This window comes from Pelodiscus sinensis, chromosome 19, assembly GCF_049634645.1.
Source record: "Pelodiscus sinensis isolate JC-2024 chromosome 19, ASM4963464v1, whole genome shotgun sequence".
Lineage (NCBI taxonomy): Eukaryota > Metazoa > Chordata > Testudines > Trionychidae > Pelodiscus > Pelodiscus sinensis.
The window spans coordinates 2,874,462-2,895,478 of NC_134729.1; the positions used below are offsets into that span (position 1 = coordinate 2,874,462).

The 21,017-nt window shown below is 63.2% G+C and overlaps 1 protein-coding gene across 2 annotated transcripts in view; it reads right to left on the bottom strand.

The window, feature by feature from the left end:
* The window catches only part of GLI1 (GLI family zinc finger 1), a 35,353-nt gene that overhangs the window by 6,889 nt on the left and 7,447 nt on the right, over positions 1 to 21,017 (bottom strand). Inside the window, exons 2-9 of one of the 2 annotated variants that reach the window (XM_075901789.1) lie at positions 3,798 to 3,971; positions 3,170 to 3,268; positions 2,813 to 3,008; positions 1,796 to 1,952; positions 1,461 to 1,559; positions 1,051 to 1,191; positions 596 to 745; positions 3 to 167 (exon numbers count right to left, since the gene is read on the bottom strand). In XM_075901789.1, coding sequence (XP_075757904.1) covers positions 3 to 167; positions 596 to 745; positions 1,051 to 1,191; positions 1,461 to 1,559; positions 1,796 to 1,952; positions 2,813 to 3,008; positions 3,170 to 3,268; positions 3,798 to 3,888 — 1,098 coding nt within the window. In that variant the 5' untranslated portion in view covers positions 3,889 to 3,971. Of the gene's footprint in view, positions 1 to 2; positions 168 to 595; positions 746 to 1,050; positions 1,192 to 1,460; positions 1,560 to 1,795; positions 1,953 to 2,812; positions 3,009 to 3,169; positions 3,269 to 3,797; positions 3,972 to 21,017 lie in introns of those variants that run through there. The other variant, XM_075901790.1, reaches the window with a different exon arrangement.

Below are 21,017 nucleotides of genomic sequence, written 5' to 3' on the forward strand. Positions count from 1 at the left end.
ACCTCGTTGGAGTGGGTGCGGTTCTGGTGCTTGGCGCGGTCCGAGGCGTTGGAGAAGGCCTTGTTGCAGCCCTCGTGCTCGCAGACGTACGGCTTCTCGCCCGTGTGCGACCGCAGATGGGTCTTGAGGTTCTCCAGGCGCGAGTAGGCCTTGTGACAACCCTCGAACTGCAGGGCGAGGCGTGAGAGAGACGCCCACCCCCTGCGTCCCCGGGGCGCCCTGTGACCCCTGCTGCACCCCTGCCTGGGGCAGATCCCCCAGGACGTGTATTCCCACCCCCTTGAGCAAAAAGCCTCCCCCCCCCCGAGCAGTCACGCACCCCTACCCCTACCTGGTCTGCACCCGGAGCCCCTGCCTGGTGCAGGAGGCAGGGCTGTGCCCAGACGCACACACACACACCGGCTCGAGAGCCCTCAGAGGAGGGGGTGGGGAATGGCACCCACCCAGCTGTCGGAGGGGAGAGGGCACAGGGCAGGAATGGGCTCTGGGGCTCTGCCCCTCCCGGGGGCGCTGGCAGGCACAGGGCAGGGCTCTGGGTGCCGTGGGGTCGTACCCCTCCCCCCGGCCGGCTGGCACTCGCCCGGCTCACACTCACCGTGCACTTGTGAGGCTTCTCCCCCGTGTGCCGCCGCATGTGCACCACCAGCATGTACTGCGCCTTGAAGGGCCGCTGCTCCCGCGAGCAGTCCAGCCAGTGGCACACAAACTCCTTCTTCTCGCCGTGGATGTGCTCGTTGTTAATGTGCTGCGGGGATGGAGCGGGGCCCGGGTGAGGGGGGTGCCAGCCAGGGGCCCCCAGGCCCCTGCATAGATGGCTTCCGAGGCTGGCTCAGGGCATGGGTGGTGATAGGTGGGGGCTGTGGGTCGGGAGTAAGGGGCGCCGGCAGGGCTGGGGGGCAGGGCTGGGGGGCAGGGGCTGCAGGTCGGGAGTGAGGGGCAGTGGCAGGGCTGGGGGGCAGGGGCTGCAGGCTGGGGCTGAGCATGGGGCCCGCGACAGGCTGGGAAGAGCTGCGGCCGTGGGGTGGGGGGGGGAATGATCCTGCCACTCACGTGCACCAGCTGCTCCTGGGTGTCGAACTCTTTGCTGCAGCCCTCCCAGTGGCAGTTGGTCTCGTACACGGCCTCCGCCTCCTGCCTCCCGTCCTCCTTCTCCAGCTCCTCCCGGGGCTCCAGCATCCCCAGCAGGGGGTCCTACGGCAGGGCAGGGGGTGCAGCTGGGTCAGCTGCCCCAGCCCCCGCCCCTGCCCGCTGAGCCCCCCATGCGTGCGGCTGCGCCGGGGGGCAGCCCCCAGCCTCGTGCCAGCAGCGCCCCCTAGGGGCGAGGGGCACTTGGGCCCTGCGGGGTAGTGGGGACTCGCTCGCCCAGGGCCCGCGGCCGACACTGAGCGGGGCTCTGGGCCCGGCCGATGGAAGCAGGAGTCGGACCCTGCTGGCCCCAGGCCCCGCGGGCCGGGCGTTACCTGCGTCCCCGTGGAAGCTGGGCTGGAGACATCTCCCTCCGATCGCTCCTCCAGGCCCGTGGCGCCCAGGACGTCGCTCAGGCTGGGCTCCGACTTCAGCTGCCGCGGAGGGGGGGAAATGCGATGAGGGGGGGGCACGGCAGCCTCGCCCACCCCCAGGGCTCGGTGCCGCTGCCCGGAGGAGGCGCTGGGGGCAGCTCCCCCACACCCTGGGCACTGGGGCTGGCAGGCGGGGCGGGGGCCTGTCTCTTTAAACCCCGCTGGCTGCACTGGGCGTGGGTCTCAGCGCCGCCCCCGTGGCCATTGTGGGCCCATGTGCCGGGCGGGGTGCTTACCTGGCACTGCTTCGGCGTCCCGCGGGGCGGGGGATGGTGCAGGAGCCCCGGCCGGCCAGGCAAGTGCTCATGGGAGCCGCAGGAGGGCATGGGGGGGCCGAACAATGCCCCTTGGCCCTTCGGGTGAGCCATGGGGCTTTGGAAGCCGAGGGAAGGGCTGGAAATCAGAAGGCGAGTGAATGCGACCTCCCCCTGGAGGTGCCCCCCATCCGAGCCTGGGCTGAGGGGGCCCATCGCACCGGGCCTCAGGCTTCCTGCCGTGCGCACATCGAGGCAGAGGGGGCTCAGACTGCCCCAGGCCCCCTCCTCGTCAGCCACTAACCTGGCCCCCTTGTCCCTCTGTGGCATCAGGCTCGCAGCCCCCGCCTGACATGGGGGAAACTGAGGCACAGAGCGGCAAAGGGACTTGGCAAAGGTCACACAGGGGGTGAGACACAGAACCGGGAAGGGAGCCCAGGAGTCCTGCCTCCCAGCCCCTGCTGCTCTAACCACTAGACTCCACTCCCAGAGCCAGGGAGGGAACCCAGGAGTCCTGCTTCCCAGCCCCTGCTGCTCTAACCACTAGACTCCACTCCCAGAGCCAGGGAGGGAACCCAGGAGTCCTGCTTCCCAGCCCCTGCTGCTCTAACCACTAGACTCCACTCCCAGAGCCAGGGAGGGAACCCAGGAATCCTGCCTCCCAGCCCCTGCTGCTCTAACCACTAGACTCCACTCCCAGAGCCAGGGAGGGAACCCAGGAGTCCTGCCTCCCAGCCCCTGCTGCTCTAACCACTAGATGCCACTCCCAGAGCCAGGGAGGGAACCCAGGAGTCCTGCCTCCCAGCCCGTGCTGCTCTAGGCCTCACCCAAGAGCTGGGGAGGGAACTCGGGAGTCTTGCCCGCCCAATCTCCTGCTCTAACCACTAGGCCCCACTCCCAGAGCTGGGGAGGGGACCAGGCTGCTCTAGCCGCTGGGAGCTGCACTGGTCCAGCTGACAAATTCCTGTTTCCGCCCCTCGGCTCCGGCCCGGCGCCCACCTGATGGTGCCGATGGAGAGGTGCCCGTAGGAGCCGCTGGCGGAGGCGCAGCGGGAGTTGATGAAGGCGACCAGGGAGCTGGGCGAGGTGCGGATCACGGCCTGCAGGTCGATGCTGGCGTCGGACAGCGGCGAGATGGACAGCGCCCGCTTCTTGGTCAGCTTGGCCGCGCTGCGGGGCGTGGAGAACCGGGACTCTGGGCCAGGCAATGGAGAACTGGGGCTGAGTGTGCGCCCCGCCCTGGTCCCCATGCCCATCTCCCCCAGTGGGCGAGGCTGGCACAAAGGGGTTGGGGCATCTGCTGGGAATCCCTCCCCTTTGCCCACCCCTAAGCCTGGCCCCCGGGCACCGACCTACCATCGGCATGTCCGGCATGTTCGCTGCCCGGCACCAGCCCGTACCCACGGGGGTTGCCCACCAGGCTGGCCTGGTGGCACATAGGGAAGTCGCTCAGCCCTGGAATGAAGCAGGGAAGAGAAGGGGGGTCGTGAATCCTGGGTAGACCGCACCCCAGCAGCGTCGCTAACCAGTGAGACACCCGAGGTCTGTGCCCGAGCCACCCGGTTTAGGGGTGTCAGGACAAATGGGGCCATGTTCTTCAGTTGCTGGTTTCGGGTCCATCCGCATCATGCCAGGGGGGGATGGAGGGACGGTTAGCTCGAGCCACAGAGAGGGGGACGGACACACAGACAGAGGGGGTACGAGACAGGGGATGGATAGATGGGAGTGTGGGGCAGGTGAGGGATGGGTGAAGGGTAGGATGGGCAGAGAGTAGGTGGGGGTGGATAGATAGATGCAGAAGAGGTATAGGTGGGGGGGGGATAGACGGACAGGTGCAGGGTGTGGGGCAGGGGAGGGATGGAGGAGTGGAGGCTGGGACAGGTAAGGGGGCACAGAGAGGCGTGGGGACCGCAGCTGGCAGCCAGCCCCCCACAGACCCCCGTGCCGATGCTCCGGGCTGCTGGGGCTGCCCCATGGAACTCACCGTCTGCCAGGCCGGGGCCAGGCGCGTGCAGGGGCCGCAGGTAGCAGTGTTCCATGTAGCTTCCCCCGGGGGGGTTCATGGGGTTGAACATGGTCCTTCGGGCCCCGGGCGTGCTCAGGGGCACATCCGCTCCGGGCGGGCGGGGGGAGCCGCGGAGCCCGCGGGGGGCCAGGCCTGGGAGAGAGGAGGGCGAGCGTTGGTACCCCGGCCAGCTTGCCACGGCACCCAGCTCCCCCGGAGCCCAGCCCCAAATCCATTTACACCAGCCCAGCCCCTGCTCCCAGTTCTACCCCCGACATCCCCAGGGATTCTCAACAGCCCCCGGCCCCTGCTCAAATTTCCTCCCCCCTCCCGTTGCCAAGTTAAGGCAGTCTGGGTTGGAGAAATGGACGGTACGGTGGATAGAAAGCTGACTGGACTGTCAGGCCCAGCGGGTAGTGATCAACGGCTCCATGTCAGGATGGCGCTCGGTTTCTAGCAGAGTGCCCCAAGGATCCGTTCTAGGGCCGGTTTTGTTCAACGTCTTTATTAACAACCTGGATGAGGGGATGGATTGCACCCTCAGCAAGTTTGCGGCTGACACTAATCTCGGGGGAGAGGTAGATACGCTGGAGGGCAGGGAGCGGGTCCAGAGGGACCTAGACAGATTAGAGGATTGGGCCACAAGAAATCTGACAAGGTCAAGTGTAGAGTCCTGCCCGTGGGATGGAAGAATCCCAAGCATTGGTACAGACTGGGGACCGACTGGCTAAGTAGCAGTTCTGCAGAGAAGGACCTGGGGGTTACAGTGGATGAGAAGCTGGATATGAGTCAACAGGGCGCCCTTGTAGCCAAGAAGGCTAATGGCATATTAGGGAGCATTAGGTGGAGCATTGCCAGCAGATCCAGAGAAGTGATTATTCCCCTTTATTTGGCTCTCTAGAAAGGATGTGGACGCATTGGAGAGGGTCCAGTTGAGGGCAACTCAAATGATTCGGGGGCTGGAGCACATGACCTAGGAGGAGAGGCTGAGGGATTTGGGTCTGTTCAGTCTGCAGAAGAGAAGAGTGAGGGGGGATTTGAGAGCAGCCTGCAACTCCCTGATGGGACGTTCCCAAGAGGCCGGAGAGGGGCTGTTCTCAGTGGGGACGGGTGGCAGAACGAGGAGCCATGGTCTCAAGTTGCAGTGGGGGAGATCTAGGTTGGAGATCAGGAAAAACGATTTCCCTAGGCGGGTGGGGAAGCGCTGGGCTGGGTTCCCTAGGGAGGGGGTGGAGTCTCCATCCCTAGAGGTGTTTAAGTCCCGGCTTGCCACAGCCCTGGCTGGGTTGATTTAGTTGGGATTGGTCCTGCTTCGGGCAGGAGCTGCAATATTTACCCAATTTCCACCCACATGACAGCACTTTTAATGAGCAATGACAGTCCAGGTATTTGACGACTAAGACGTGTATCAACAGACCGTTCGATTGACGACTTTTTTGTTTTGGTTTCACAACCGTCCAGGAATGTAACGACTAAAACCCATCGCAACCCAAACCGCACCGTAAACCCAGCCTGCACCGCGAGCCGCAAACAAACCAGCCGCGGGCTGCATGTGGCCCATCGGCCGCGTGTTGAGTAGCCCTGGTTTTATTCATGGTCATCTAAGCATCCTTCCATGACGGGAATGCCCAGCCTTTTGTTGTGTTAATCGCCCGGCCCCCTTCTGCTGATAAACAACCTCTCTGCCCCAGGGGCAAAGCTGGATCTGGGCATGGGCTCTAAGCAGACCTCGTGTGAAATTCAGGGGTTTAAATATGGGGGGGCTGTGGATCCTTTAGTCCCCCCATGAATGGTGCCCTTAGGAACTCTGTCTCAAACAATTCGGTGTCTCCTCTCTTTTGCAGGCAGGGTGACCTGAGAGAGGGCTGGAATGTGATCCTTTGCCCCTCCTCGGTGTGTGTGTGTGTCGGGGCACCTGGCCCTTGTGCACCCCCCATGACAGCAGTGGGGGGGGGCTGGAGGGAAAAGTGAGGGGCGTGTTACGGGGACTGTGGACGGTGTTTGTTGACTTTGCGTCAGAAGGCTCGATTTGGGCCTGGGATACTTACAAAGAAATACACGACTCCTGCCAGGCCAAGAGTTTGAAAATGCATCCCTTGCCAAGGCTGTAACCTCATATCCTTGCTATTGTGAGAGGTCGCTATCTTGGGGCATCCCTGTGCTCAACATTTTATTGTAATAATTCATTTCCCCATCAGAGCAGCCAGACTTTGTTGAACGCTGTTGAGGTCCGTCTACACTAGCTCATTAGTTCGAGCTAGTGTAGACGTACCCTTAGAGGTTTCGCTGTCACAGCATCATCCGGCGAGGAGTTCCACAGACCCACTGTGCGCTGCATGACGAACAACTCCCTTTGGTTTGTTTTATATCTGCTCCCTCTCCATTTCATTGGGGGCCCCAGTGCTTGTGCTATGAGAGGCAATAAATAACTTTTTCTTATTCACTTTCTCCACATTAATCAAGGTTTTCTAGACCTCGAACACATCCCCCCTTAATCATCTCTATTCCAAGCTGGAAAATCCCCGTCAATTTACTCTCTCCTCCAGCTGCTGATGCCTAACCGTTGTAGTGTCCTTCTCATGCCTTTTCCAACTCTCCTATAGCTATTCTGTGGGATGCATGTTGTATTCACGAGGTGAGCAAACAGTGGGTTTATATGGTGGCTTTGTGATAGTTTCTGTCTTATCTATCGATCTATCTATCCCCACACCCCATCTATCTATCTATCTATCTATCTATCTATCTATCTATCTATCTATCTATCTATCTATCTATCTATCTATCTATCTATCTACGCTCTTTCTTTCTTTCTTTCTTTCTTTCTTTCTTTCTTTCTTTCTTTCTTTCTTTCTTTCTTTCTTTCTTTCTTTCTTTCTTTCTTTCTTTCTTTCTTCACACATACCCTCTATCTCTCTATCTATCTCCACCCAACCCCCATCTATCTGTCTATCTATTTATCCCCATCCACCCCATCTCTCTCTCTCTCTCTCTCTCTCTCTCTCTCTCTCTCTCTCTCTCTCTCTCTCTCTCTCTCTCTCTCTCTCTCTCTCTCTCTCTCTCTCTCTCTCTCCACACAATCTCTTTCTCTGTCTGTCTGTCTGTCTGTCTGTCTGTCTATTCATCCATCCCTTCCTCCCGGTTCGGAAGGCCCTGGGAGCTGTCCGGCAGCCTCTGCGCGCTGATGGGGGTTGTCAGAGAACTCCCCCCAGGCCTGGGAGAGCTCTCCGGAGAGATCCGCACCCTTCCACACACAGAGGTGCGACTGATACATGCAAAGCAGGGCCCGTTGGGAAACACAGGCCGCCTTCAGCCTCACCGTCTCACCCCGCCTTGGCCCTGGCATCCCTCCCCCCATTTCAGTGCCTGGGGAAACATTGGGCTGAGCCTCCCCTGACAGCTGGCATGGGGCAGACAGGGAGCCACACGCAGTATCCGCAACGCCGCTCATCTCCAGCAGAGGGAGCCCCAGCTGCAGAGCTGGGGCCCTTTCTGGGCTGCCCATCCCCACGGCCTCTGGCTCCAGCGGGGCATGCCCAGCCCTGGGCTCACCCATCACCGCAGCCTGTGGTGGGAGAGGCCTCTCCCCAGCCTCATCTGCACCTAACCTGGTAGCCCCCTCCTCCCAGGTAAGTGCTGAGTCCATCACAGGCTCTGTGGAGGGACCCCGGGGGAGGGGGGAGCCTCCACCCAGCTGGGCCAGCTGCAAAGGGCCCATCCCCAGAGGGGGGCAGGGAGAGAGGTGGGGGGGGCTTCGAGCTCCCTGGGCCTGGGGGAGAAGATGCTGTGGGGGGTCAGGAGGGCCGAGGCTGCCAGGGCCCCGCGCACCTGCCAGGGGCTAAGCCTTTGGGGGGGGGGGGCCTGGAGCCCATTGTGTGTGTGGGACCCCCAGCGCCTCTGGCTTGGGATTAACCCCACCCCCTCCCACGGGATTCAAGGGCAGCAATTCAAGGGTGGGGGGAGCGAGAGGGGAGTGGGGGGGCCCAGGTGGGGGTCAGCCCCTCGACACTGGGGCAGGCCAATGCCAGCCGCCCGGTCCAGCGCAGCCTGTGGGCGCCCGAGGGACTCACACTGGCTCAGCTGCTCCGGGAGGTCAGGCCAGGGCGACCCCCGAGTCCGGGCCCAGGGCTCTGCCACTTGGGCCTGGCACGTAACCCCCCCCCCCCCCCCGGAGGAGCAGGGCCAGGGCCGGCGCTTGTCCCTCCACGGAGCTCTGGACACGGCCCGTGACTCGGGAGGAGGCGTGGAACGTCCCCCCGGCCTCTTCCAGCCCCATCCCTCCACCACAAGGCGTCTCCCGCCAGCCCCCCGCGCTGCGCCCCTCCGTCATGCCAGGCCCTGCCCGGCCCCTCTGCGGAGCTCGGCTACCCTCACAGGGGGTCCTGCCACGGCACGGGCCCACCTGAGACCAGGAAGCAGCCAGAGTCCTGTTTGTGCGTCACATGCAGATCCACACAGACACATGCACACAGACACGCACACATACACACACATAGATACGTACACACAGACACACGCACGGGCACAGACACATGCACACAGACACCCAGACACATGCACACACACACACACACACACACACAGACACCTGCACACACAGACACGTATACACAGACACACTCACATACAGACACGCACAGACATGCGCACATACACAGAAACACGCACAGACAGTCGCACACGCACACAGAGATACACCCACCCACAGACACCCCCATGCACAGACACCCGCATACACAGATCCACATGCAGACACGCACAGAGCTATACGCATAGACGCACACATGCAGTCCCACACGCACAGACGCACAACCCGCCCCTCGGCCCAGGGTAGCCCCAGATACACTCAGGTACTAACAAGCAGCGCACAGCCACGCCACACACGTATGCAAATGCAGAGCCACACACCTGCCCGTGGAGACATTGGCCAAGTACACGCCCATGACGAGATGCACACGCATGACAACCCCCCCCCCCCCACACACACAGCCCGCATCTCCGCCCCCTCTCCTCTGTGCTGGTGCTGAGTTCCCCGTGGTGCTGGGCCCGGCATGGTCCGGAGGGGCTCCCGGACCACCTGGCCATGGTACCAGGCTCGCGAGCTCCTGGCCGCTGCCCCCGGGACCCCGGGCTTTGCAGCACGTCTGAGAGGCCCACGCAGGCCCGGGCCCCCTCTCTGCCTCCCCAGGGGAGAGCCAGGAGCGGGCAGGGGAGCAGCCCCAGGGCACCCCAGAGACAGGGCCGGCCACGGCCCCAGGCCCAGCCAGGCGAGGGAGAGGCCGGCAGCGGCTCAGCCAGGCCGCGCCGGGGGCTGCAGGCTCCGGGTCCCACGCCCAGCCCCGGGTTCCTGCTTTCCCAGCCAGCCGGGGCCGTCCGGCGAGGTGGGTGTTCTGGGCGTTTGTTATGACTTGGAAGCCGATAATGGCCGAGCGGCAGGCCAGCCCGCTCCCAGGGCCGCGCCGGCTGCGAGCGGGTTTGTTTTGACATCACGCAGCGCGGGGTTTGCGTTGGGGCCGGGCCAGGGGTGGCACAGCAAGGCGGGCACGCCAGCCCCCGTGCCAGGGCTGCGGCGTGGGGCAACGACCAGGCATTTCTGCTGACGGGCGCGTCTGCCCAGGGGATACGTCTGGGCCAGCTGCTCCGGGGCGGGGACTCCCCTCCAGTCTGGCACAGAGAGATTTCCCCAGCCTCCTTGTTCCCCTGAACCCGCGCCAGACCCCTGATGAGCCCTCACGCCCTAGAGGGGAATCTCCCCTCTGGTGCTAGCTGTGCAGGGGCTAGGACACATGGCTTGACCTACAAAGGAATCCCAAAGGGCGAGGGTGGCAGTGCCGCCTTGGTGGACCCTGGAGCACCTGGCTGTGTTCACGGGGCGTCAACGCATCTGCCCAGGCCCCACTGCCCCAGACAGGCCTGGAGGGTGAAACTTGGGTGCTTTCCTTGACCCCCACTGACCCCAGTGCACAAGCACGGGGCAGATAAGCCAGCCAAGCCGAGGCAGTGAGGGAGGCCAGGGCCTGATCCTGCCTGGCCCAAGGCCTGGAGCTGAGCTGGTCCACTGCCCGGGAGGGGGCACCCGCTCCCCAAACCTGCCTGGACCCCCCCCCCCACCTTCTCCCTGCCTCCTCCTCTCCCAGCAGCCCGTGTGGGGCGAATACACAGTTTCTCCTCTGCTGGCCGGGCCTTCACAGCATCCCCAGCCCCAGCCTTTCAAGCGCATCCGAGAAAGGGACAGGGCCACCCTGGGGGGTGTGGGGGGTGTGGCTACGAGGGAGTGGGGGGAAGCAGGCGGGGGAGGGGAAGGGACTCTGCAGCTGGCAGCCAGCTGGTGACAGGAAAGAGCAACTTCTCTGCTGCACAATAACCCAGGTTGTGTGATGGGGGTGTGTGGGGGTGGGGGGGGTTCCCCCCCCATCTCTTCCCCAGACACTCCCATGGGTCAGCGTCAGACAGGCAAAGGAGCCCGTCCGTGTCCCGTTCCCATCGTTGGCTCCTTCTCTGTTCATCCTGCTGCTGCTTCATCCGGCCTCCTCCCAGGCCCCCCTCATGTCCCTCTCGACAGGCCCCTCCCTGTGCTGCCCCCCGCCCCCCCCTTGCCACACTCCGCAGACAGCCCCCTCTGCGTGCCCCCTGCAGGGCAGCGTCCCCTAGTGCCCCCTGGTGTCACACCCCGCACACAGCACCCTCTGTACGCCCCCTGCAGGGCAGTGCCCCCTAGTGCCCCCTGGTGTCACACCCCGCACACAGCACCCTCTGTACGCCCCCTGCAGGGCAGTGCCCCCTAGTGCCCCCTGGTGTCACACCCCGCACACAGCACCCTCTGTATGCTCCCTGCAGGGCAGCGCCCCCTAGTGCCCCCTGGTGCCACACCCCGCACACAGCACCCTCTGTACGCCCCCTGCAGGGCAGCGCCCCCTAGTGCCCCCTGGTGCCACACCCCGCACACAGCACCCTCTGTACGCCCCCTGCAGGGCAGCACCCCCTAGTGCCCCCTGGTGCCACACCCCACACACTGCACCCTCTGTACGCCCCCTGCAGGGCAGCGCCCCCTAGTGCCCCCTGGTGTCACACCCCGCACACAGCACCCTCTGTACGCCCCCTGCAGGGCAGCGCCCCCTAGTGTCACACCCCGCACACAGCACCCTCTGTATGCCCCCTGCAAGACAGCGCCCCCTAGTGCCCCCTGGTGCCACACCCCGCACACAGCACCCTCTGTACGCCCCCTGCAGGGCAGCACCCCCTAGTGCCCCCTGGTGCCACACCCCGCACACTGCACCCTCTGTACGCCCCCTGCAGGGCAGCGCCCCCTAGTGCCCCCTGGTGCCACACCCCGCACACTGCACCCTCTGTACGCCCCCTGCAGGGCAGCGCCCCCTAGTGCACCCTGATGCCACATCCCGCACAGAGACCCCACTGTGTGCCCCCCGCAGGGCAGAGTGCCCTCTAGTGCCCACTTGTTGCTGCTGGGAGCACACCCCCGCTTCAGGAAGCCCCATCCACGCCCACCGGGCACCCGCCCTGTCCCATCTGAGCCTGCCAAGCCCTTGACCTGGAGCCAGATGGGCCTCAGCGCCCCTACAGGGGAAAGGCCTCGTGTCCCACTCCCTGTCCCCCCCAGCCAGGCCCCCACTCTGGGCTGGATCAGAACTAACACCTGTGGGGCAAAAGGCTCAGACCCAGCCTGGCACCCCCCAGCTCCTGCCAGTCGTAGTGGTGGGTGAGACACCAGCAGGTTCGGGGGGCTTGGAAAGCCACGAAGCTTCCTCCACAGCCACTAGCATCGTGGGGAACCCGGCCGGTGCCTGTCGGGCGTCAGGACCAGCTGACCCCCCAGAGAGCAGGGGCAGTCCAGAGGCCCCGGCTGCTACCCTGGGCCCAGCTGGGCACCTGATGCATGGCTGCAGCGATGAAAAACAAAGGGCATCACCAGAACGGCCCCCACACCCCTGCTCACTGCCAGGGAAACCGAGGCAGAGCGGGGTCACCCCAGTCCCTGTGCGGCGTCTGACCCAGGGCCGGGTTCGCGCTGCTTCCCAGCAATTCATGGCGCGGCCGCAGGGGCATGGGCGGGCCGCCAGACAATTGCACGTGCGCACAGCCAGCAGCGCGCACGGCCCCTTCAAAAGGGGGGAAACTGAGGCAGAGCAGGGGCCCTTCCTAGGCAGCGGGGCCCTGGTCCTGGGCAGCCCCTTCCCCGCAGCCAGCCCACCCGGAGGCTGAGCCCTGCCTGGGAGCAGGAGCCAGGGCTGAGCCAGGCTGCGAGGCGGCGAAATGAGAAACAAGCTGGGTGGATCGTGGGGGCGGTGGGGGGGGCCTGTCTGTGTGTGGCATTCGGCGGCGCCCTCAGCTCCTTCCAGCCTCTCCCTGGAGTGCGGGGGGGGGGGGGGCCGGCCCCAGGAAGGGTTTGGTTTGCAAGGGGGGGGCGGAGCCTCACGGCTCAGTTCCCCCTTTGAGAGCTCGTCTGGGGGCTTTGTCCGCGTGTCACTGGGGAAGAATGGGGTGGGGGAGGGCAGGGAAGGAACCAGAGGGGGGGGAGCATGGGCAGTGGGAAAAGAGGGGCCTTCTGGGGGCGGGAAAGGTTTTGGGGGGAGGCCAAGGCAGGGAGCGGGGGAAGGGACCACGGTGTGTCCAGAGATGGGGGGCACAACATGAGCGGGGGGGGGGGGAAGTAACACGGCCTGTTGGGGGGGATGGGAGAGAGAAAGGGTCAGGCACCGCCCAGCGAGGGGGGACACGTCAGGTCACTGCTAGGAGCCCTGGGGAATCCAGCCCCCTCCCCCGGCCAAAAAGGGCCCAGGAGTTTGCAGGCCACTCACAAAAGTTTGCAAAAGTTTGTCTAGTAATTGAGTCAATTGCTCCCCCCCCCCCCTGCCCTATTGTCTGGTACAATGTAAAATGGGGGGGGGAGCGCTCCGACCTGCAGTTAGCGACAATCAGCTGGGGTCCAGGCATGTGACAACCCCCCCCACACACACCCCAGAAAGAACAGGACCCCCCTTCCTTCGCCGGGTCCACATCTGGCTACACAGTGCCCCTGGCACACCTGAAACGGCCGCAGGGAGCCAGCGAGAGCAAACCCTGGTGTCTGGACCCCTGCTCTGACCACTAGACCCCACTGCCCTCCTGGAACTGGGACCATAGCCCAGGCGTCCTAGATCCTAACATCCCCCCCAAAGCAGCTGACTCCGCCCTGGGTGTGCTAGCGACTGACCCTGGGGGTCCTGCCCCCGTCCTGCCACCAGCCCCCCTAGATCCCCGTCCCGGAGGGGGAGCCAGGAGTGCTCACCCCAGACCTTGTGACCCCCATCCGCAGCCTTTAGAGCCAGACGGGCTCCTGGGATCATCTGCCCCCTGCCATGGACCAGGGCAGAATGGCTCCCCACAGTCCGGCACGGCCAGTCCCTGGCCAGGGCAGTGCCCTGGGCCTGGCCCAGCGTCTGTGCCCGGCCCAGCCGGAGAGAGGTTGCGTGGAAGTGGCGAGAAGGGCCTTGCCCACCGCGTGGGAACACAGCGGGGCCGGGGGTTCCTGAGAGCCCTGCTGCCCGCACCCCCCCCCTGCAGACTGCCCCCTGCTGGCCGCCGGTGCCAGTGCAGGTTCCAGGGGCTGCTGCTAGCCGGCCACAAGAGCTGGGCAGAGGTGGCCGGGGACGCTCCTTATCAGCGGGGAGGGGACTGGTCCGAGCACTGCAGGTGTGTGGGAGCACCGATGCGGCCCCCATTGCCAGGAGCACCTGGAACATACAGGTGGGGAAACTGAGGCACGGAGCCTCTCCGGGCACAAAGTAGAGCAGACAGGGGGATTGGGGTTAGGAGCGGCCCACTGGGCCATCCTTCCCTCCGGCCCCATACCCACCTTTATGCCTGGGGGGGCGGTTTCTGGGCTGCAGGGAAGGCTGATGTGCCTCTGGGTGACCCCTCCAGTGCTGGTTGGGTCCCCCCCCGACTCCTGCCAGTTCCCCCCCTCTCCAGCTCCAGGCTTGTGTGCTCAGTGCATCTCATCAGCCTGAATCATTCCCCCTCCCCCGCCTTCAGCTGCAGAGCCCCATGGATCCGCACATGGGGAGCTGGGACAGGGCACGGAGGGCCAGGGACCCAGGGCCTGGGGAGGAGAGGGCCCCATGGCCTCCTGGCATGTTGCTGGCCAAGGTGCGAGTGGGAGCATGGTGCAGGCACCCCGCTGTGCCAGGGGGAATGAGGCGCAGCCAAGCCGGGCTGCTGGGGGGCCCTGCCAGGCAGAGGGCTGGAGATGTGGGGAGGGGGGAGCAGTGGCGGGGAAGCTGCCCGGAGCCTGGGGGCTTCCCGAAGCCAGGCAGGGGTCACATTTCCCGGCTGCCTGCTCTCAGTCACCAGGCCTCAGAGCGGCCTGCCGTGCTGGGTGCTCCCTGTGCCAGGCGCCCAATGGAGCTCGGGGCTGGGTGCTCTGCTGGGCTGGCAAGGCGGGTGTCTGAGGGCATGACAGGCCAGGACGGGCACCTGTGTGCCGGAGCTGGGGGTGCTCCCTTGCGGTTGGGGGGCTGGTCACTGGGCAAGGGAGGGAGCTGTGGGTTAGAGGCATGGCAGGAAGGAGGGGGGGGGCTGGTAGGTGTCTCCCCCCACCACAGTCAGGGATTAAATGAGCCCCCCCATTTCTCCCCAACCCCCCCTTCAAAGCACCTTGCGGTGAGCGCCCAGATGCCAGGGGGATGGGCACCGCGTGAGAGCCGGGGGCAGCCTGACTCGTCTCTCACAGGCTTTGCTACAACCTGCATCCCTGTCCTGGCGTGTCGGCCCAGGCAAGTCCCCCGGGGCGGAGCCCGAGACCGGCGCCCTCCCAGCTCTGCTGTGGAGCCCAGCGCCCTGGCCCCATCCTGCACCAGGAACATCGGGGAAAAGCCAAGCCCCGGCTGTGCCCATCCTGCCAGGGCAGCACCAGGGGCAGCAGCCGTGCCCCCTGCTCGCAGGCAGAGACGGGAACCGAGCAGCTGAGTCGGGCTGCGGGCCCCCGGCCACCTCGCGCTGTCTGCGCCCGCCCCATGGACTCAGCACGTGATTTCTGTGCAGGGCACAAGGTGGGGGCAGCTCTCACGAACAGGCATTGCTCAGGCCCATGCTGTGCCCAGGGAGTGTGGGGCACAGGCACGCAAAGGGGTGCCGGCCCCACGAGTCCCCAGCCCTGCCCCCAGGATCCCGTCCCAAGGGGGTGCCCATGCTGTGCCGGGCACCACACGCCACGGGCCCTGCCTCGCCAAAAGAGAACTATTCCCCCGAGGAATAGGGGAAACTGAGGCACGGAGCGAGGCGGCGTGCCAGAATCAGGAATAAAAGTTAGGTTCCCCCACGTGGGGGCCGTGGGGGGAGGAGAGGCCTTTGAGAGTGCCCCTGGGGGTCTCGGCAGAGCGAGAGGGGCAGCTGCTGCATGCCAGTGAGTCTGGGTACCTGGGTGCGAGCGGCCTCATGGCCCAGGTCTCTGCAGCCTGGGCGCCCCCTCGGCCTGAAATGGCCTTTTCCCTCCGAAGCGCCGACTGGGGATGAAATCCGGACGCCAGAGTCCGACACTCCCTGCTGGCCCAGGGGACCCAGGAACTGCCTTGGACCGTGGCGAGATCACACCCCGAGACCGCAGAGCCTCTCTCAATGGCCTCTCCTCCCCCCACGGCCCCCAGCAGGCCCCCACAAACTCAGCGCTGCTCTCGCTCCCGGAGGCCCAACACCAAGTCGCTCACCGCGGCCATTTCCTTTCTGTTATTGTAGGGTCTCCGCGAAGTATTGAGCTGTGAGTACAACCGTTTGTTTTTTGCAGGGTCTCTGGGTAGTGCTGGGGCTGTGTGCACAACAGCTTGTTATTGTAGGGTTGCTGGGGCCCTGTGCACACTGGTTTGTTATTGTAGGGTTTCTGGGGCCCTGTGCGCACTGATTTGTTATTGTAGGGTTGCTGGGGCCCTGTGCGCACTGGTTTGTTATTGTAGGGTTGCTGGGGCCCTGTGCACACTGGTTTGTTATTGTAGGGTTGCTGGGGCCCTGTGCACACTGGTTTGTTATTGTAGGGTTTCTGGGGCCCTGTGCGCACTGATTTGTTATTGTAGGGTTGCTGGGGCCCTGTGCGCACTGGTTTGTTGTTGTAGGGTTGCTGGGGCCCTGTGCACACTGGTTTGTTATTGTAGGGTTGCTGGGGCCCTGTGCACACTGGTTTGTTATTGTAGGGTTGCTGGGGCCCTGTGCACACTGGTTTGTTATTGTAGGGTTGCTGGAGCCCTGTGCACACTGGTTTGTTATTGTAGTGTTGCTGGGGCCCTGTGCACACTGGTTTGTTATTGTAGTGTTGCTGGGGCCCTGTGCACACTGGTTTCTAATTGTAGGGTTGCTGGGGCCCTGTGCACACTGGTTTGTTATTGTAGGGTTGCTGGGGTCCTGTGCACACTGGTTTGTTATTGTAGGGTTGCTGGGGCCCTGTGCACACTGGTTTCTAATTGTAGGGTTGCTGGAGCCCTGTGCACACTGGTTTGTTATTGTAGGGTTGCTGGGGCCCTGTGCACACTGGTTTGTTATTGTAGGGTTGCTGGGGCCCTGTGCACACTGGTTTCTAATTGTAGGGTTGCTGGGGCCCTGCGCACTGGTTTGTTATTGTAGGGTTGCTGGGGCCCTGTGCACACTGGTTTGTTATTGTAGGGTTGCTGGGGCCCTGTGCACACTGGTTTCTAATTGTAGGGTTGCTGGGGCCCTGTGCACACTGGTTTGTTATTGTAGGGTTGCTGGGGCCCTGCGCACACTACCCTCCAGCAGCCGGTACCTCTGGCCCACGTGAAAGCGGCTGCTGGTACCACTGACCAGGGGAGCTAGGCCGACTGGCATCTCCCTTTCCCTCCCCGCCACGCACTGCTGGGCACCAGCCGCGAGTCCGGTGGGCGAGACGCCCAGGCCTGTTCCGTTGCCTGGGACCGGGCAGCAGGCGAGTGGGTCACACCCAGCCCCGCAACTGCCTGGCCCCTGCGCTGCGCCGCCCAAGGCCTCTTGTGCCACGGCAGAACGCCCGGCCTGGCTCCGTGGCCCTGAGCTCTCGCCTGCTGGTCCGTGGCCCAGCCCTGCCTCTATTCCACAGCCCTGACTGCTCCCGGTCCTGGAGCCCCCTGCTACCCCACGGACAGACCCCCCTGCGGCGCTGCAGCTCCCCCCCCCCGCCCGCGGGGAGACAGGAGAGATGCCAGCACCGCTGCAGATGCCGTGGACACGAGACAGCGGTGCACACGGGCTGCAAGGAGCAGAGATGGGTGCAGGGAGCCCAGGGCTGGGCTGGCAGGGGCTGCGGGTCAGGGGTGAGGGGCAGGGCTGCGGGGGAGCCCAGGGCTGGGCTGGCAGGGGCTGTGGGTCAGGGGTGAGGAGCAGGGCTGCAGGGGAGCCCAGGGCTGGGCTGGCAGGGGCTGCGGGTCAGGGGTGAGGGGCAGGGCTGCGGGGGAGCCCAGGGCACAGCAGGGTGGCACAGTGGGGCACTGGCAGGAGGGTGACAGCCTGGGCCCATGGACTCGGGGCAACTGGCCGTGACCTCCCAGCCACACTCCAGAGCCCCCCTCGACTTGCTGCGCTGGGGGCTTCTCTGGCTCCCCCCAGGGCAGGGCAGTGGGGAGCAGTTTGGTGGCCTCCTGCTCAGCCTCTTGTCCATGGTCTCTGGCGGCTTCTAGTCCTGAGCCAGCCCCCCCATCTCCACCCACTGGCAGCACCGGGCCAGCCTCTGGATGGGAGGGGCCCCCGCAACGCGGTGGAAACACCCAGCTTGGGGGTCAGCACGACCCTGCTTCACACCATCCTCAGCTGCCTCCCCCGGGGACACGCATGCACCACCCGCCAGCACACCACACGGACTGTATGAATAGCACCCATGGCCACACGCACTGTACGTACAACACTTGCTGTCACATGCATGCCACACGGACCGTACATACAACACCTGCAGCCACATGCATGCCACACGGACTGCACATACAACAGCCACTGCAACATGCATGCCACATGGACCGTACATACAACAGCCACTGCAACATGCATGCCACACGGACCGTACATACAACACCTGCAGCCACAGGCATGCCACATGGACCGTACATACAACAGCCATTGCAACATGCATGCCACACGGACCGTACATACAACACCTGCAGCCACATGCATGCCACATGGACCGTACATACAACAGCCATTGCAACATGCATGCCACATGGACCGTACATACAACAGCCATTGCAACATGCATGCCACATGGACTGTACATACAACAGCCATTGCAACATGCATGCCACACGGACCGTACATACAACACCTGCAGCCACAGGCATGCCCCACAAATTGTAAATACAACACACATGCTGCTATATGCATCCCATACAGACTGTAAACCAAACATACATTGTCACATGCACATGGACTGTACATACAACATATATGGCCTCACACATGCACTGCATGCACAACACACACCCAGCCACATGCCTGCCACATGGATCATACACACAACACAAGGCCACATGCCTGCCACACGGACTGTGCACTGAACATGCACATGAGGCTCCATGCACACATGCAGAGCACAGACACAAGCACCCCCTGCTACATACATGGTACATGCATGCATGCCACATACGCTACACTCCCATGCACACTCGCAGCCCGCAGATGGCCACAACATGTCTACAGCTCACCCCTGCCCCCTACACACCCAGCACGTGTCTGTGGGCACGCCCGGCCACCCACTCACGCGCTGGTGTCACGCTCCAGCACACCAGGGAGACACGGGGCCATGCTGCCTTCCCCTCCCCCAGCCAGGGTCCAGGCGTCTCCGTGGGCCTGGGCTGGGGGCCTGGCTTTACTCGGCGCTTCTCCCAGAACCCTATGGGGGACCCCAGCTCCCGGCTGTGCCCCCTCTGCCCTCCCGAGGTGCCCACCCGTGTCAGCAGGGGGGCCCAGCGCATAGCCTGGAGGTTTGAACCAGCCGGGGGCTGCAGATTACAGGGGGTGAGTTGCCAATCCCCACCCCCCAGCAGGAAGAGTTTGGGGCAGGAGGGGGAGCAGGAGATGCGCTCCCGTCCCAGCAGCCAATGGGAACGACAAGCCAGCTCCCCCCCTCCGCCCAGCCGGCCCCGGCCCACCCAAGTAGCAGCCTATGGGCATAAATTTGAGAGCCAAGTGCAGGCTGGATTGCAGGGAGCTCTCCCTGCCAAGAAACTCAAACTGACACGCATTCCTCCCCCGCCTGCCAGCAACATGGGCCGCGGCCAGCGGCTGCAGCGCCCGGCGTGCAGGCCGCGCACCGGGCATGGGGGACAGCGGCCTCGGCCCGAGAGTCCCCGGGAGCCGGGAGGGAGGGAAAGAAAGAAAGAAAGAAAGAAAGAAAGAAAGAAAGAAAGAAAGAAAGAAAGAAAGAAAGAAAGAAAGAAAGAAAGATGTATTGAGATAGATGGTTAGATGTGGACTGTATGGGGATAGATAGAGGGGGTGTGTAGGGATAGATAGATAGATAGATAGATAGATAGATAGATAGATAGATAGATAGATAGATAGATAGATAGATAGATAGATGGGGTGTGTGGGGATAGATAGATAGATAGATAGATAGATAGATAGATAGATAGATAGATAGATAGAGGGGGTGTATGGGGATAGATAGATAGATAGAGGGGGTGTGTAGGGATAGATAGATAGATAGATAGATAGATAGATAGATAGATAGATAGATAGAGGGGGTGTATGGGGATAGATAGATAGATAGATAGATAGATAGATAGATAGATAGATAGATAGATAGATGGGGTGTGTGGGGATAGATAGATAGATAGATAGATAGATAGATAGATAGATAGATAGATAGATAGATAGATAGATAGAGGGGGTGTGCGGAGATAGATAGATAGATAGATAGATAGATAGATAGATAGATAGATAGATGGGGTGTGTGGGGATAGATAGATAGATAGATAGATAGATAGATAGATAGATAGATAGATAGATGGGGTGTGTGGGGATAGATAGATAGATAGATAGATAGATAGATAGATAGATAGATAGATAGATAGATAGATAGATAGATGGGGTGTGTGGGGATAGATAGATAGATAGATAGATAGATAGATAGATGGGTGTGTGGGGATAGATAGATAGATAGATAGATAGATAGATAGATAGATAGATAGATAGATAGATAGATAGATAGATGGGGTGTGTGGGGATAGATAGATAGATAGATAGATAGATAGATAGATAGATAGATAGATAGATAGATAGATGGGGGATGTATGAGGATGGATACATAGATAGACCGACAGACATATAGCTAGGTGGACAGACAAACGGACAGGACCCTGTGTCCATCTGCCCCCCAATACCTGGGGGGATCAACCCACCCCCCCATATCTTGCTGCCCCTCGAGGGAAGCTGATGCTTCTCCCCATGCAAGTAGCTTCTGGGCCGGATGCTTGGAGGTCCCAGTGGCGGGAACCTGCCGCCCCCTGTTCTAACCGGAAGGGCGTGTGGGGCCGACGCAGCATCCCCCTGCCGGCCCGGCACGGAGCCCCCAGCCCTGTCCCCAGAGCATGGGCAGGAGGGGCCAATCTCAGAGCTTGGTCCCTCCTGGGAGCCGGCAGGGGAAATACCAGCCCCGCCAGCCCTGCCCTGCCCCTCACGCCTGCCCCTCAGCCCCGCCAGCCCTGCCCTGCCCCTCACGCCTGCCCCTCAGCCCCGCCAGCCCAGTCCTGCCCCTCACGCCTGCCCCTCAGCCCCGCCAGCCCAGTCCTGCCCCTCACGCCTGCCCCTCAGCCCCGCCAGCCCTGCCCTGCCCCTCACGCCTGCCCCTCAGCCCCGCCAGCCCTGCCCTGCCCCTCACGCCTGCCCCCCAGCCCCGCCAGCCCTGCCCTGCCCCTCACGCCTGCCCCCCAGCCCCTGCCAGCCCAGTCCTGCCCCTTAGCTCCGTCCCTCTTCTCCCAGCTGGTGCAGCCCGGCTCCCGCAGGTTTAACGGCCCCCAGCCCCGGGCGGGGAACCTGACGTCAGGGCTGGGTTAGGCCGAGATCCCAGGCCCAGCGAAGAGGCAGCTCCTCGTGTGTGGGAAATACACCCCCGCCGGGAGCCAAGCCGCTGCCCTGCGAACCCCGGGGCCCTCCCCGGCCAAGCTGCTCCCCAGCGCCCCCCAGTGCCCCCCCGCCAGCTCCCCAGTGACCCCTCAGGGAGCTCCCCAGATCACTGTG